Raw genomic sequence first — 16,903 nt, 5'->3', positions numbered from 1 at the left:
AATAAAGAAGGCTTCCCTAAATTTTCCCTGAGTATTCTGAAAAAAGCTTCTCTACTTATTATTTACAATTTAAGAAATATTAGGAAATATATATATGCATATTTCAGGCCCTGATCAGGGCAGAGAGTACAATCCATGAAGACACTTAATCCTGAAAGTGCTGTAGTTTACACCTATTTTCCTGTGTATGTAACACACACTGAATTTATTATCAACCTTAATGACATTGCTGCCAAGAAGCATCTGCTGTAAATGATCAACAAGCAACGTCAGGAGTTAGTTTCAAAGCCCTCAACTCAGGTTTTGAGAAAGTAGCAGCAATGTCATCTTCTGACTGTACGTGCTGTGGCCAAGCGTAGCCGTGGCATGCCTCCACTCCCACCCTTCGTTGCTGTTACCAGGATCGGCCCATGCCCGGTTGCTGTCCCCATGTCAACTGCTCACCTCCTGTCTTTGCTATGCCACCACCTCCATGCTCCTGATGGACATCTCTCTTACCAGGTGGTGACAGTCACTTAAGGTCACTGGATCTTAATGATTTAGCTTTTCCCCTCCCTACTACTATGAAACTGCTGGTGGTGTCTTACCTCCCCCGGAGCTACTTCTGGAACAAACAACCGTGTTGCTCTCTGGAGCAGGGAGGGGAGCCCAGGTCTCTCCTAATTGCGTTGAAAATATCTCCCTTGCTGGTGTATGACCCCATTTAAATGAACCATAGAACATAAGACTGTCAGGGAATGAGAGCTCGTCACTGGGCTCGGGAGCACTGGAGGTAACGTCACCGCTAACAGCGATGGAGAAGACTCCAAGCGAAGCAGCGCAAGGCACTGCCGGGCCACAAGCCGACATGCTGAGGAGGGAGGAAGGAGGGTCAAGCAGTAGCAACCTCCCGACGGCCTATGGAAACTCCTTCTCTGTGGGGTTTTGGGGTTTTTTTTCCCCTTCCTGGGTCCCAAGGGAAAAAAATGCAATGCTTTCTCCACTCCCGAACAACCCACTAAAAGAGTCGGGACCCACTAAGCCTTAACTCCAAAGCTTTTATCATCTCTGAGCAGGTTGGAGAGCTCAGTATATCAGTATATCATGCAAGCTTTCCTGCAGCCTTTTCCTCTCACTCCTAGAAAGTATGCGCCATCTCGTCAACCGAATGAGGTGGTCAGAGGGCTGAAAAGCCCTTGGAGTATTTGAAACTTTTGTAAGTTGTTTAATGATACTCCCAGTCCTTGTTGTGCAGGAGGTAACATTTAAGCTTTGAACAAAAAAATGTAAATGGCTCAACAGCATAATCTCTTTATCGTCTGAAACAATGATGTAGTGGAAGAGGTCACCTGGCCCCTGGAAAGGAACAGACTGAGGAAAGGATCACACAGGAGTATTTGGTGACACTCACAGAATCATAGCATGGTTTGGGTTGGAAGGGACCTTAAAGATCAGATTAAAAAATCCCAGAGCAAAGAGAAATCATGGCTCTCCCATCACTCAGCCATGAACAACCTCTCTGTTCAAGGGAATATAAAACTTTCTAGGGGAGAAGATTTAAGATTGCATTACAGCAGACCCGTAAGACAGGGCAGGTGCTTATAGCTGATGCCTTCACAACAATGAACAATTCCCACCAACACAGCAGTTAAGATCTCTCCCATGATCTTCCTAAGCTTCCACCGCAGCCCTCCCACTGTCATGGCAAAAGGAGTTCAAAGAGCTGAAGCATCAGCGAGTCTCAGAAATTAGGAAATCTCCTTTCACTGCTTTCTTCTTTTCATTATAGACATGACAAGCACCTCCCTTTGCTTCACTGCAACTAATGCAGTAGGGAGAAGGTTATCTACATAAGTGATTTTCTCCATGTCCATCATGTGCCTACAACATATGAACGTGTTCATGTTCATATTCTTATGTGAATTAATATTAATGTGAATAACATTGAACACGAACTAGTACTTTTATTATGCATGCAGCTTTAATGAAGAATTCAGACTGCTGATAGGAATAACTCAAATCAGAAATATTATGGAAAGATGATCAGATAATTCAGTCCTAGCCTTTTCTGCATAATTCTGCATGTTGAGAGAAATCTCAGAAAGTAAGGGCTATGTTCTTCCACAAAAGAGCTAAGACAGCCTAATCAACACGCTTTCCAATGTTGTATTTCTACACACTATTGTAGGAACAGCTGTAATTACACATTGAAGATCCTTTCGCCAGTGGATCATCAGGTAAAAAAAACCCACTCATTTAAGAAGCAGTCACTAATTTGTATCAAAAATGTGAACCACCTGCTGGAACGTCCCACTGACCACTGACACAATATCAACAAACAAGATGTTGTAGATTTATTTTACTTTTTTTTAAATCCTCCCATGCTAAATTTCACATTTTACACTGGGATATGAATATTAAGAGGAAAAACAGATCCTCATATTCTTGAGTCTTATTGCACAAAGTAAGCTGGTAAGCAACTAAAAGCAATAAACAAATTAAAGAAGAACAATAAGTTTTTAAAAAGAACATATTTAACAAGAGGTTTAGCATCCAGCATGGAGGCATATTTCTTTTTAGTCTTAAGCAGTCACACCTATAACTCAGACAACGGATTTTAAGTAAGGTGTTATAACTTAACTGCTTTCCGTGGTGGTTCTTAAACACACTAACCCTCCTACAGTTGTTCCAGCTGCTAAGAGTGCTGAATGACTGGGATGTTTCATTTGATAATGTACTGTCCTCTTAAAAGCTCTGTGATGGGCCAGACTACCTCCTGTCAAAGGTTGTTCATGTCATTTCTCTCTCTCACACTCAATATGATCCGAAGGCATCTCAGAAGTCCTTTCTACCTGGAAACCACCTTTCTTTTTTTACTTTAAAGAGGGTTACTTGTATATATTATTGTGACTATTACTATAATTGCTTTTTTAATTAATGAGGACAAAACACAGCCATTTCACTTCTTTTTATGGGCAGCAACTTTCTTACTGTCTGGACACTATCAAACCGAAAAGAGCAGCTTACATGCTTCAGGTGATAACTACCTCAAGAGTAAAATTTGGCAAGTTAACTAAATTCTTTGAAAGAAATTAGATGTCATCAGGTCAAATCCTTATCTTCATTTGATAAGATGTACAGAGCTTTGAGGGATTTTTTTACTCTCACTTATTTGCAAGGAAAAAATGTGAACGTACAGTGATATACTTCAAAACCTGGAAGTCTTACTCAACCATAGCTTGTGACATGCTCATATAGCTGTTCATAAATACAATGCCTGAAGTGGATAAACTATTTTGGGAATTACATGTCACTGTTGTCTCTGACGATGCCTACCTAACAGAGGTTAAAAACGGTTTACTGTACAGTCCTGAACAGACTATAATTCCACTTCCAGCCACTAAGCTTTCATGTTTCATCAGACATTAATGGCACTCTGACTTTTCAAGAAGCTTCATCTCACATCGATTCAATGTGGCTGTGATTCCCTGACCAGCTGATAAGAATGCTGGGTTTCTTCCTGCTGCCCCAAACCTGTATATAAATCTTTTAATGATGCCCTACAGTGACATATATTGCCTCTTTAAGAATTGTAATTTAAAAATGCAAATGAGACAAATGCACAAAGGAAAGAAATTAATCAAGTAACACTGCTTAATATCAGTTGAGTCTCAGCCATTGACTCTTTTATTATAACAATAATTAATGCTATCATCTACATTGCTTTGAGAATAACTAACGGTAAACAGTGTTATTATACATACAGCTTAACCACTTTCCATGAAACAATACAGCACGCTGTACTAGACCTGTCCCGCTGAGTAAAAAAGCTGGTAGTGTCTCTGCAAATTAGTAAGTGGGAGGCACCCAGGGCACCAAAACACTACTGATCGCATCTAGACCAAGTGGATGAACACCACAGCATGTGCCAGCATCCCGATAACCAGACCAATTGATATGATCTTTGGGAATTTAGTTTTAGCATGTAATGGCTTTTCTTCAGCCTACAAACCCAAAGGCATAAGAAAGGATATGATGTACGCCTAGGTTATAGCCCATTATGGGGTTGGCATGTGAGTAGAGTTTGCAGTCAGAAAGGTCAGAAACCCTTCATGTACACTAGATGAGAACTAACCATAATGGAAAGTCCTAAAATAAATAAATAGAAAACAAACAACTTAAAAAATATTAATGAAACGTGTCCTTTTGCAAACCAAGACTGCAATACTCTTGAGCAAATGTTCCCATACTGGTCATCTATTCTATAACAGAATGTTACTTTGCTCCCTCTATAATACCCTCCTTCACTGCTAATACACCGATAGTTTTATTTTCAAGGGATGCAAGATTAACTTCTACCACCTACCTTCTACTTCTCTGCCTTAGTTACTTTTATTGCCTGTTAGGTGTATGCCTACACAGGATGCAATCACACAGTTAGAAAGATGACCTGCTCTGACTACTATCCAAGGTTGACAGAACTATTTTCTGAAACAAGAAGTTTTAATATTCAGATTGCAGTTAGCTTGAAAAGGACATCAGTGAATAAGCAACCTTTAAAGAAAGACCATATGTATTGTCTCACCAGGTTTCCGTAGAAATCAAACAATTGGTGTGTGCAATAGGCACATGTCTTACTAGTACAAACATGGAAAACTATTAGTTGAATATGAATAAAACCTCGTATTAAATACATGGTTTAGTAGTTTGTAATAAAAACTATTATGGCAGACGGGCAGTTTAGCCTCTTCAGGAAGCATTTCAGAAGGACAAATCAAAAAACACATACCAAAAAGGATAAAGTTTATCCAACTTGGGTCATTTGGAGCTGGGAGCTCACATTGCTGCACAAGAGCAGCCAGCCACAAGATCAACACTGCAGCTGCTGCCGAAAGCCCGGTGGAGGCTCAGAGGTACCTTCTCGCATTCTCCCACCTTGTGTTAAGCAACTGCGACATTTCTTCCATGTACTCCGCATAGAACTGCCCCCCCATCCCTCCAAATTAAATGGAAAGCTGTCACCAGTGCACTGCAGTCTGCGAGGGTGGGGGTGTTCTTCACTCTCTTGTCTTGCCTCTGTGTATTAGGAGAGATAAACAGATGCACACGGCAACATTTCTGCCTGCTACTGCAATTACTGTTCACAGTGACACTAATGCACCTTGAGACTCGTACTGACATTACATGGGAAGGCTGGAGGAGGGGGACGCTAACAGTATGGCACGACAGGCCAAGTTCTCCTGGGCCATCACTGCAAAGGTTAGAGTCATTTTCAGCTTAAAGGCAAAATACTATCATTCTGAGCAAAGCTGCCTGCCATTAAATGTTCATTCTCAGAAGATAATCTGAAAAAAAATTAAGCAACCCCAAACTACTTTGATTCCTGCTCTTCCCATCTCTCCTCTCACTCAAAGGTCCTTGAACTCTCCAGGACAATGAAATAACACGAATTCTCATTTTAGTGATGCCCTGGAGCCATCACGAAGGATGAGAAAATTTGTAAGGGAGCTGTAAAAAGAACAGTGTAAGAAAGCAGATCTGCTGCAGGGGAACTGCTTTTGGAAAGAAAAGCAGCTGGAGCGATTCTTGGTAATTTGAAGAGTTTCAGAGGGAAGTTAGAAGAAAATGGAAGTAGTTCATAATGGTGTAAATACAAATCAGGGGATGTCTGTCATCCTCTGAACCTTTGAGACTTGCATATCACCTATTTTTACTACCTTTCCTATTTCAGCATTTATTTTTTCTCTGTGTTCTTAAATTACAAAATTTCTTCTTAATTAATCTATACCAACATCTACTAGATACAGTAAATGATACAGCTAAGGTCATTGATGCAACTACCTGTTGCCACTTTGACTTGACCATTAAACGACAATTAAGTCATGTAATATTGATGGCTTATTATGTAATTTTAAGTAGCCATAACTTTAAATGAAGAGTGAAAATTGCCCAACTTGAGTCAGGAATAGATGCTTCATTAAAACTGTCAAAATTGCTATGTTGTTTAAATAATAAAGAAGAGCAGTCCAGAACAAGCACTTTAGTTTCTTAAAGGAAAAACTTCTGTTAAAAGAACAACCAGTTAGAATTTTCTGATACACATATTAAATTTCAAATTAAATATTTTACAGTTTACTGATATCTTTATAAATAGCCATGCTTCAACAAATGAGCTCAAAGAGTATTTGAGAATACTTCCTTCACGGGCAGGTTATTTTATAATTTCTTCCTGTGGGTTATTTCTGCTTTCTCTGATGCAGTCCCTACTGAAAACAGGATACATGACTTCCTGGACCAACAATCTGATCAGATACAAAAGTGTACGCAGTATGTTCCTACCTTCTTTTATTAGTACCAAATGCTGCCAAGTAATCTCGCTTAATTTTTATAAATACCCCAAACTCTAAAGACAGAAAGCTGAGGCCAACAAGTTTCAAACTTGGAATTCGTCTATTTTAGAAAAATGTAATGCAGCAATTTGTAGGTGTGTGAATTGGATATGTGAAGAATAAAACTAATATTACTCCTTTTTTTGGCATTACCTTGTGACAGGTTGCATCTTCCTCATTCACTTAAAAAAATTAAGCTTTCAGTAATTTGTAAGACTTTAAATTAGACATAAGGATCCCCTAGCAAATTATGATATACTGGCACCAACTGAAGTGTGGTAAATTTACGCAAAGGTAACACATCAGTCAGTACCTGGGATGTATAGAGGGCTACATCACATAGCTCAATTATTCCCTACAAGCCAAGTGTAGGAGTTGGAAAATGGAAATTAACACTCTTGAGAGCATCGATGTGCTTGGTCTCACTTTTTTGCCTTTACCTGGATTGCAGAATTCATGTTTTCTACCAGATTTTTAAAACGTATACATACTAAGCTCTTTACTAGTTTCTTCATATGAATGAGAAGTAAAATTTGGATCCTAATGTGGGAAAAATAAAAGGATCTAATGAGTATGCAACACAAAATCGACTTTAATAGCATCTTCTCAGATAAAATATTACTGAAGAGTCTGAAAAGACTTCAAACATCCCATTATTACCGTTTTGACCCGAGGCAAAGCAAAGCACTGAAAATACATCAAGGGTTCTGTTCAAGACTAAACGGGTTATGCTTGTATTATGCAATTTGTATGAGAGTTATATGAGGCAATGATGAATACACCCAACTCAAAAATAAAATAAAATTGGTAGGTTCTTCAGTAGCACTTTTATCAAAGCTTCACCCCATGTGGCAGGGCACAAAGAATCACCTTGTCTAATCTGTTTGGTACACATACATGAACACCTAAGTTTACTAACAAAAATACACATTATACATCCCTTGCTAAAATCAGCATCACTTCCATATTAATGAGCATTCAGTCTCAACCCCAAAAGAACTAAAACTAGCCAGAAAGAGGACTGCCCTTTTGGATACTGCTTGCTCCTGAAAAGGAAAACAGCAGGATTTTCTAAGAAAAAGAAAAAGAAACAAAATCTGCCTAAACATGTTCCTTCTTTATCCAGTAAGAAATTAGGATATCTTAAACTTGACATTTGGGTGATACTGACAGCGATAAAACTCAGTTAAATGAAATGCAAACTGACTTCAGCAGTCACACATCTTTTGAACCGTTGACCTGAACCCATCAAGACGCTTTTCTCCCTCATAGTTACCTCTTCACTTCTTGACATTCAAGAGCACTCTAGCTGAAACCAGGAAATAGCAGAAGAAAAGCAATTGCAACAGGACTTTAGGTCTGACCAACAAAAGTATCAGAAATATCATGGAATCTCTGGATCAAAGACAGTTGTGGAGTCAGAGTGTGGTTCAATTAACAGGCAACTGTTTGAAGATCTACCTGTATTAAAGGGATGTCTGCATGTGCAATTACTATTTGTCCTCAATCTTTTAAACCACTCACTTTAAGAGTAGAAATATAAAGGAGACAAACAGGGTAATACATTATAATTAAATGGCAAGTCAATACTTGTCTGCTTTTGCATTTGGTTAGCCTAAACTTACATATCTTATAACCCTTTTTGACGTACAGAGCTGTATTCTGGTTAATTTTTAAACAAATTGCTGCCACAGTGCTAATACTGTAAGGAAAAAAATCACCGTTTCATTTCATTTTATCATATCACTTTTCTAAAATTATTTTTGGTATGCCTTTAACTTCAGAGCACCGTAGAGATACCTGAGTTCACTTGAAATAGATCATGCTGGCATAATGACAACTGTTTTCAGCAGCTAAACTAGAGTTTAGCGGGACATAATTTAAGCTATTTTTCACCATGGTAAATAAGCCTGCACTGGATGCTAGATTTGACTGCCCTACTGCTCAAGCTGGCTCATTTAAAGCTGGTTTATGTACATGTGCTGTACAGACGTAACCTCCTTTATGAATGCAGCATATTCACTGATATTTCTTTGAGAGAAATAGCTTAATTTTTATTATACCCTCTATTATTTATTAACAGAACCATTAAAAGCAAAGAGTTAGCTATTAAATGGTCTGCCAAGCAGCCTATACTAGAGCATGAATTGACCTATTTTATCTTATAGACGTGCTTCTGTCGATAAAATTCAAAGCTGCTAAAAAATTAAAAAAAAAACTCCACCAGAGAGGCACATCTGAAGTCGTAATAAGCATGCAATTTGGGTATTCAAAATGACATCATGACAGCTGCCGTGCCTTCCAAGTATTGAAAGTGCTTTAAAAATAAAGCAGTGGTAACGCAGTTTGGCAAATTGCTTCAATTGGCTTCCTACCATCCAAAAGTCAACATTAACAGCAGCTTGGTTTGATTTTTTTCATCTGCCTTTTGTAAAGTAGATTAGACAGTGCAAAGATTCGGGATTTTCTTTTTTTTTTTCTCATTTCTGTCCCAGTCTTTCAGTAAGAGTTTGCAACAATGCACCCAAATTACTTCGTAAACCCAGCACACATTCCAAACGTGCTAACTGAAATATTATTTTTTCCACTGCATGTTTGAAATGTGTTATTATGCTTTACATATTTCCCTTGCAGAAAATTTTAATCTTGATAAAAGCACTGCCTCTCACTTTCATTTAATTTTTTTTTTTTTACTACTTCTGGAAACCCTTGCCTTAAAAATTCATTTGATTGGAAAAAAAACCAAACAACTGGTAGAGGTATCTTACCTAAAGACTGGTAAAGCTCAGTCATCTTGGGATGATCCCAGCAGGTCGTTTGCGTCTCATGGCTACAATACAAAACATGAAAGTTAGTAAAGTAAAATTACTTTCTCCATCGCACAGTGAGTGATTCAGGTTGCACATCAGAGCACGGTGCCAGACCACTGCCCGCAGCCTGCGCTGCTCTGGCCGGGGGGGGGGGTCTCAGCAGCAGTAGTCATGCCTTCTTTCACCATGAGGCATTAACTCAGAGCACTTTATTTAGGCATGGGCTCAAGAAACAAAATTAAAAGTAGCACTAATATTAAAAAGACAGCAAATATTCAGATATGCCATAATGTTTTGAGGAATTTGTAAGCACACTGATCAATTCTTAAAAAACTCCTTGTTTTGTACCGATCATTCTCCGGTTCCTCCAAACTAGAGGAGAGACATTTAAAAGGGCTTAGTTCTTAAAGCATTTATGGAAATTCTGACCAGATACTGAGATCTGTGGTATTTTTGATCTGCTTTTCCCTACGTGCTCTTTCCCTGCTTTCCCGCATGGCAGGTAAGAGCTACCCAATGCAGCAGCTGCAGTCCTTCCTTTCGGTCCAAACACCTGCACTAAAATCCCCACGCAACAGCCCACTGACCCACCACCAGCTTATACTGCTTTTCAGGCCAAGGCGTTGCACCCTCCATATTTACGGTCTCTTTTAGGAAAGACTATTGCTGCTCCTCTTGTTCCCTAGGACTGCTTGGCCCTTTCCCTTGCCCTGGAGGTTCCTGTGCAGTGTCAGGTGGCAGAGCTGTTGGGAAGCCAGGGAAAAGCTAAAGTGGGGTTATGAAACGCTGCAGTATGACTAGAATGTAAATTGGACAGTCTCTGCATTGAGGCTAGCAGTCTTCAGCTTTGCAACACAACATGTTGCCAAAAGACATGCAGTGTGACAAAGCCAACAAAATGAAGTGTTAGTGAGTGTAGTAGCAACTCATGTCTCCTAAGGTTACACATTTTATGATTTTTTTTTTTAATGACAGCATAGCTAACGTGATCATGTTTCCATTAATGTAAAACACTTGAAAGAAAATTCTCCTTATCTATCCTGTAGCCAATAAAGTCCTGTTCATACAGAATTCTAAAAGACAACCATGAGTATTCATAAAAAAAATATAAAATCTGGAAAGCTTACGTAGCCCACAGTTGCTAGCAATCACATTTGCAATTTCTGTACTTAATAAGCAGACATCCCGGTTCCAACACGCACACATCATTTGGGTGAAAATACGCAGGAGAGCAGGACCTGATCCACAGCACTGTGGAGCTCCTGGAGCACACACCTTCCAGCTCCAGGAGGCTAAACCACAACCCAGCCAACGGGTTGAACGCACCTCTACACCCAACCGTGGGCTGGAAGACTGATACAATGAGGTTGTTCTACAGAACAAATGGTCCTTGAGTTCTCTTCTTGAGGCAGCGATGTTCCCAAGTACACCTTTACTCTTTATAGACTAAGAAGGGGTAAAATTTTCAATGAATCACTTCAACACCACCCCTACTCAAAGAAAAAAGAAAATCGTGACATGTTTCCTTAGTATGATTTAATTTTGGTCTTAAAAGACAGGCTATTTATTTGATCCACGTAAGTACTTTACTGGCCCGGTAACCTCTATATATTCAGTAGCTTGCTATATATAATACTTCCAGATTTTGCTCTGTAACTGCAAGAAAGAATGAAAGGGATCACAAGCACTAAGCATAAGGAAAAAATGCTGCCATAGCACTGCCCTAGTTGAGCACAGGCTTTTAAACAAGCCCTGTCTCATCAACCTCAGCATCCCCTCCCCTTCCTAATTCCTGCGGTGGCTGAAGGCAGTGAAAGAGGGAGGAGGACACTAGAAGAGCAAAAGCAGTCTTGTTCTTTGCTCTGGTAAAAAATGAGTCCTGCAAAGGGAGGTGGCTGCAACCACATTCAGAAATCTCAGCCTGGTCTGTTTTTTATAAATGCAGAAACTGGGTACCTTCAAGTGAAAACCTGCGGATCCGAGCCACCTGCACCTGAGCTCCTGCATTTCCTACCATGGTTGGTATGGGCAGGTTCTGCAGAGAGAACGTAGCACCAGCAGCTTTTACCGTACTGGGGTATGAAGTGCATTTTTGAAGAAAAACAGAAACGGTTTCATTTACACATTCAGTCCCTAAAAACTTGGCTACCTGAATCCTCTGCTTATATGAGAGCAGCCCAAAGGAAAAGAGAAGGGAGCGTACGCATCGCAAAAGAACCCTGTAGCCAGAAACGTCACGATTCAGGTGAACGGACTGCAGAGCCAAATATACATTCAAACCCACAGACCTGGGACCGCAGTTTGTTCGCACCCAGTGTCAGTCCCAGATCAACAGTTCCCCATGCATGAGCCTGGCCACCGTGGTTTGCTTCCCCACGGGGAGGTAGCCCCAGAAGCGGGGAATATTTGAGTAGCAACTATACTATGGTTTGTATGCCAAATCATGTAGTAAAAATGAGAAAAAGAAGTTATGCACACAGTTACAAGAAACCTCTGAAAATAATCTGCCTGACCTTCCCTATGAAATTAGTTTGGCAGCCCCAGATTATTCTATGGATAAACTAGACTACTTCAGACTCCATAGCTGTTAACCTGGTAGCCTTCAAAGGTACTGATTCCCCATTAACATATTTAAATGTCATGAGATATCTGGCAAAGGTGTATCTATATAGGATTATGGAAGCCCATGCCTGTGTTGGACAGAAGGACAAAAGGATCATTTAGATGTGGAAAACCATTATGGTTAATCACTAATCAACATTACACGGATGAGTAATTTATTGATTTTTTATTTTCATTTTTTTGTGGCAAGGCCTAACCATGTATCAGTGAATTTAGTGTGTATGCTTCAAGCTTATGGCATTTACTAATCTTCCTGAAAATACACAACTGATTTTCCTAAGATCTTGTAAATAAAACTTCCATTGCCAAAGAAACATTGGACTCCAACTGTTTCCAGATATTTTTAACACCAGTAACCCCAAACCACTACTCAGTGTGCTTTTCTTTCATGGTATAAGATTAATTCCCTTGGAGATGTACATTTTGTAAGGAATTATTTTATTTGCTTCATCCGCAAGTGACAGAGACTCAATTTGCAGGACAAGTACATTTCCCCTCTTTTCCGCCCTTTGCTTTATTTATAAACTTAGTTGCAACTTAGAGGAAATACCCCTTTCTTTAGGCTATAAAAGTCAAGTCAATAGAGACCCTGAGTCTTGCCCCTGCCACCTTCCCAGCCCTGACTGCCCGTGGGGCAGAGTGCCCTGCACCCGGCTGGTACGGTCACCCTCGGCAATTCAGCAGAGATCACCCAACCTCGTACCCTGTACCAGACCCAGGGATGGACTGGCGAGCCGTCGGTACACCTCTGCGCTCTTGCAAGAAAAAACCTGAGGGTTTTAAAGAGAACTGAACCTTGGTCGCTGTGATTTCTGTAGAGGTTGAGCGCCCGTACCGAGCCAGGGCAGATTTTGCTGGTACTTTACATGCAGAACACAAGAAGGCTGCAGCTATTTTGCTCCAGCTAAAAGGCGTTTGCCTCTCAACTGAACGTTTTCAGCTCGGAAAGTTATCAACAATTCCGCACACAAGGGCAGCTCCAGGAAAGGTTAGATTCCATCGAGGCTATTCTTCATAAGCCTCTTTGCCATTTTCAAAGGCCATTTAATTGTGAGCTTTGGGGTTGGACCGGTGGGGGAGGATTTGTGTGTATGCCCTTATTGTGAACACCGTCTGAAGTGAAATGCCAGCTCAGCAGTTTCAGGCAGCCTCAACCACACTTGGGAATGCTGTAGCATCCTTAATAGATCTGCAGCAAAGCGCTTGCCAGAGTTTCAAACTCCGGTGAACAAGGGCCTTTACAGCTTGCAAGTCAGAAAGACATGAAAAGTGTAGTGCAAGTCCTCTTGACTAGCAGCAGCTAAAGCAGGGCGAGAACGTGTGCAGAAGTAAGTACTCAAGATGCTTTTCCAACAAACCACCAAGATAAAAAGGCATCAATGCACATAGCCAGTAGTTTTGCAATATTACACATGCTCAAAGGATACATTTTTCAATTTGGCTCTACATTTAGGTCAACTAAATTGATTACTGGCTTTTATATCATGGACATTCTGCAACAAATAAAAATATAAGTGGGCTCACGTGGCGTATTTTCCTCTTTCACCCCTGACTTAAGCTGCAAAGGTGGAAAGGAAATTAAAACCAGGCCTGAAAAGGAGAAGAGCAGCAATGGATAATGGTGACGCCTCAGTGCTGGCGTGACTGGCACGCTCTATACACTGATAACTCAGTGGGATGAAAGCATAGTCTTCACTTAATACATCCTTTGGGAACCGCAGGACCACTTCATTAAAGGATGATTATATTATATTAGCAAGGATAATTTTTATGTGGGGAATTCTGTCACACTATGCCTGTGTGAACTCCTCTGTTCCTGCCAACAGCAGAGTGATTTGTCTCTCATCGCTGTTGGCAGAGCCAATAACACACATGATTGAAAAGCTGAAATCAAGAGATGATATCCTAACTGACACACTAGCTGAATTACAGCTTCCTTGTTATAACTTGATCAGTTTGGACAAAAGACAGTTAGTTTATCTTCCTTCCTCTTATATTACTTTTAAGCAACATCAGCAGCAGGAAGAGTGGAGAGCAACGCTCCCCCACCCAAATTCCTGCACAAATTCCCCCCCCCCAAACATTCCTGCACCAGCCACACTGCAACATTCGCAAACCTTTTAACTGTTTTTTAATTGCACTCCTTCTCCCTTTTTATTTTTTATTTCAAATATATATCTAGGATTCAGTCTCATGTGTATTCACTGCTCAGCTCCAGAGTCTAGAATTTTAGGTTGCAACTGCAGAGTCCTTTTTAAACTCTTAACGTCCCTCTTCATTGGTGATACCTGAGCCAGTTCTGCTGCGCTTCTCCCCTCACCCTTCATTAGAAAATGCGACACGAACTAGATGTGCGTGCGCGTAGATGTGCATACAATTAGAAATTCTATCAGGCAGCAATAAATAAATAGTTACATACACTTACGAAAAAGCCAAAATTTAAAGAAATACTTTACAAAGCACTGAACCGATCTGTTTTCAAACAACACAATTGACAAAACCTCTCACCTTTTGGCTTTCAGGTGAATAAAATGTTATTCCAACCACCTTATGACTGTTGTCAAGAAGCCAAAATAAACATGATAGAGCTGTTTGGATTTTACTAAACTAACCTCAAAGCCATTGAAATTGTTTGTATGAATAGACACTACCACTCATTTAAAAGAAAAATGTTTTCAACAGTAGATGACAGTGATTGCAAGGAAGACTTAGTATTTGTCTTTTTGCAGTGTTTCATTAATTCCTTAGATAAAACAAGTCACTGCGATGGAAAGTATTAGCAATGTAAAAAGGTGGCACTCCTTTGTGCTTTACAAAGGACTACTGTTTCCATCTGTAAATCTGAAGACTACTGATCTGTGCAGAGATTATTTCTGTTTAAGCCAAGGATCAGTGTCTTTTCAGCAGGAATTTGACTTTAGCGTGTTTTATTGGCTTTTGCAAGATTTATCAGACTGCTGAAGGCAGGCACCGATACATATTAAAGTTTCTTGCCGATACTGGAAACGAATAGTAGGAGAAGGGCAAATATCAACCGCCAAGTACTGAATAGTAACTCTTTTTTTCTCCCCTGGATGTTAAACATTTATTTTGTACGCTCTGTCACGGGCAAAGATTCCGGCTCAGTGGCTAAGGCTTGGTGAGCCTGCCCCCCCCCAGCTGTTACCCTCCACTGATCTATTTGCTTTTCAAAGCCTATCCTCTCCACTTCTGCCAAAGCAATTTCACTGCAGGGTCTTGTCAAATCCAGGCTCAAACAGCGATGGCCTCAAACAATTCCTTAGTGCTAAAAGGTCAAAGATCCTACATATAACCACGTTTCTTATTTCCTCGGCTCCCTACGCGTACGCCTGCAAAAACCACTTCTCAGCCGAACTTCAGTTTAAGGCGAGGACTGGGGACACTGCTGGTGTCCCAGGCTGCAAGACGTTTTACAACAGCTACTAGAAGACAATATAACGTACCATGCAACAACACGAAATATAGCACTTACAATGCAACAGCCCAGAGGGAATCCCCTCCCAGCTTCTTCTGCCTATTAACTCGAAAGGTTATTTCTAGGCATGGAATTACTGGGAAAAGTAATACACCTCTAAGCACGTTTTGCTTTCAGGAATCCCGTTGAAGCCCACGCCGGGACCGAGTTACAAATACGCGCTACGTGCTACACAGGTAACGTTTTACAGCGCTGCGCTCCCCCTTAAAACCTGAGGGACAGCGAACGGAGCCGATTCCCATCCCTCCGGCACCCCCACGGTTTCGCGGCCCGACGTGAGGCTCCCGCCCTGCCCGCCCGCACCTGCACAGGTACACCCACCCACCCACCCACCCACGCGTGGGAGCGACCGGTCGCCCACCGCCATGCCCTGCCCCTGCCCATGCCCATCTGCGGCCCCCGTGAGAGGGGAAAGGCGCTGACTGAAACGCCGTTTCAAGTTCCCACAAGGAACCGGGGCGGCGAGTTGCCCTTTTCAGCGTTCGGAAATGAAAGGTACGGCCGCTCCCCGCGAAGGGCTCTGAAGGGGACGGTCAGCCACGCTACTCCCCGCCTTCACAGAGCGCGGGATCCTCACGGGCGCCGCGCTCAAACACCTGAGAGACCCCGAGCCCGCCCCCCCCGGCACCTGCCGCCCCACGCATCCCCCTCACCCCTTGAGCTGCTCCCTCATGGCGGCGACTGCTCGGCGGCGGCGGCGGCAGCTGAACGAGCGCGGCCGCCTCAGCCCAGCCCAGCCCAGCCCAGCCCCGCCGCCGAGCGCCACTGCGGCCGCCCCGCCGGGAGGGCGGGAAGGGGGCGGGGCTCCCCCGGTCCGCCCCGCCCCGCCCGCCGGCGGTGCCGGTCTCCGGGCGGAGGGCTGCCAACAGCACCCCCCACACCCCCCCCGAGCTCCTTCCCGCCCTTTGGCGGGGCGCGTGAGGGCATCTCGCCGCCTTCGCGCGGGGCTGTGGTAACTCGTCAGGCGGCGGCGGGAGGAAGCCCTCGGGCTTTCCCCGGACTTTTTTTTTTTTTTGGAGCGGGGAGGTTGGGTGTCTTTGCGTTCCCCCGGCCCTGCCGGGGAGACGGGTGCGCTCAGGGGCTGGTAAAGGAGTTCGCTTTTCAGCGGACTTGAGAGGAAAACTTAAATTAAAATATGCACCGAAGCTGGGACGGATTTGATAGTGGGCCTTCACGTGGGTTTTCGCTTTGCAGCTGTTAATTTCGGTGCTCAAAATGCCGAGGGTGAAGTGAGTGAAGCCGGGTTAATGTCGTTTCTAAGGGCTTGCCTTGGCCTCACCGGGCGGGATGAGCTTCTCCCCCAAATTGCCAGAGCCGAAGAAAAGAGTTCTGCTCGCGCTGACTAACTGTCGCAATGTTTCTTTGTATTAATTCCTACTTGATATTCAGCACACAAAGAAAAGCTAACGATCCCCCTTTAGTGTCATAAGCATTTCAAATCAGCACAGCCAGTCTCCTCCCGGGCAAGTTTTACATCTCTGTCCTTTATTCATTAAAATAATGCTGCGTAGGGAACCAAGTCTCTCACGCAAACCAAGTCGTTTCTTAAGGCTTACAGGCTCTGCTTTTGGTAAAGCCACCCAAAAAGGCTGCCTTTCAAATGTACA

The 16,903-nt window shown here is 42.3% G+C and overlaps 1 protein-coding gene across 25 annotated transcripts in view; it reads right to left on the bottom strand.

Annotated features, from left to right (window-relative positions):
• The window catches only part of DMD (dystrophin), a 1,191,992-nt gene that overhangs the window by 67,787 nt on the left and 1,107,302 nt on the right, over positions 1 to 16,903 (bottom strand). For 20 of the 25 annotated variants that reach the window (XM_049835325.1, XM_049835324.1, XM_049835302.1 and 17 more), the window contains one exon: positions 9,137 to 9,198. In XM_049835325.1, the coding sequence (XP_049691282.1) occupies positions 9,137 to 9,198 (62 nt within the window). Of the gene's footprint in view, positions 1 to 9,136; positions 9,199 to 15,949; positions 16,046 to 16,903 lie in introns of those variants that run through there. The other 5 variants (XM_049835320.1, XM_049835318.1, XM_049835321.1 and 2 more) reach the window with 1 other exon arrangement.

Source organism: Accipiter gentilis, chromosome 32 (genome assembly GCF_929443795.1).
Source record: "Accipiter gentilis chromosome 32, bAccGen1.1, whole genome shotgun sequence".
NCBI lineage: Eukaryota > Metazoa > Chordata > Aves > Accipitriformes > Accipitridae > Astur > Astur gentilis.
This window is presented reverse-complemented; position numbering and strand designations above follow the sequence as displayed.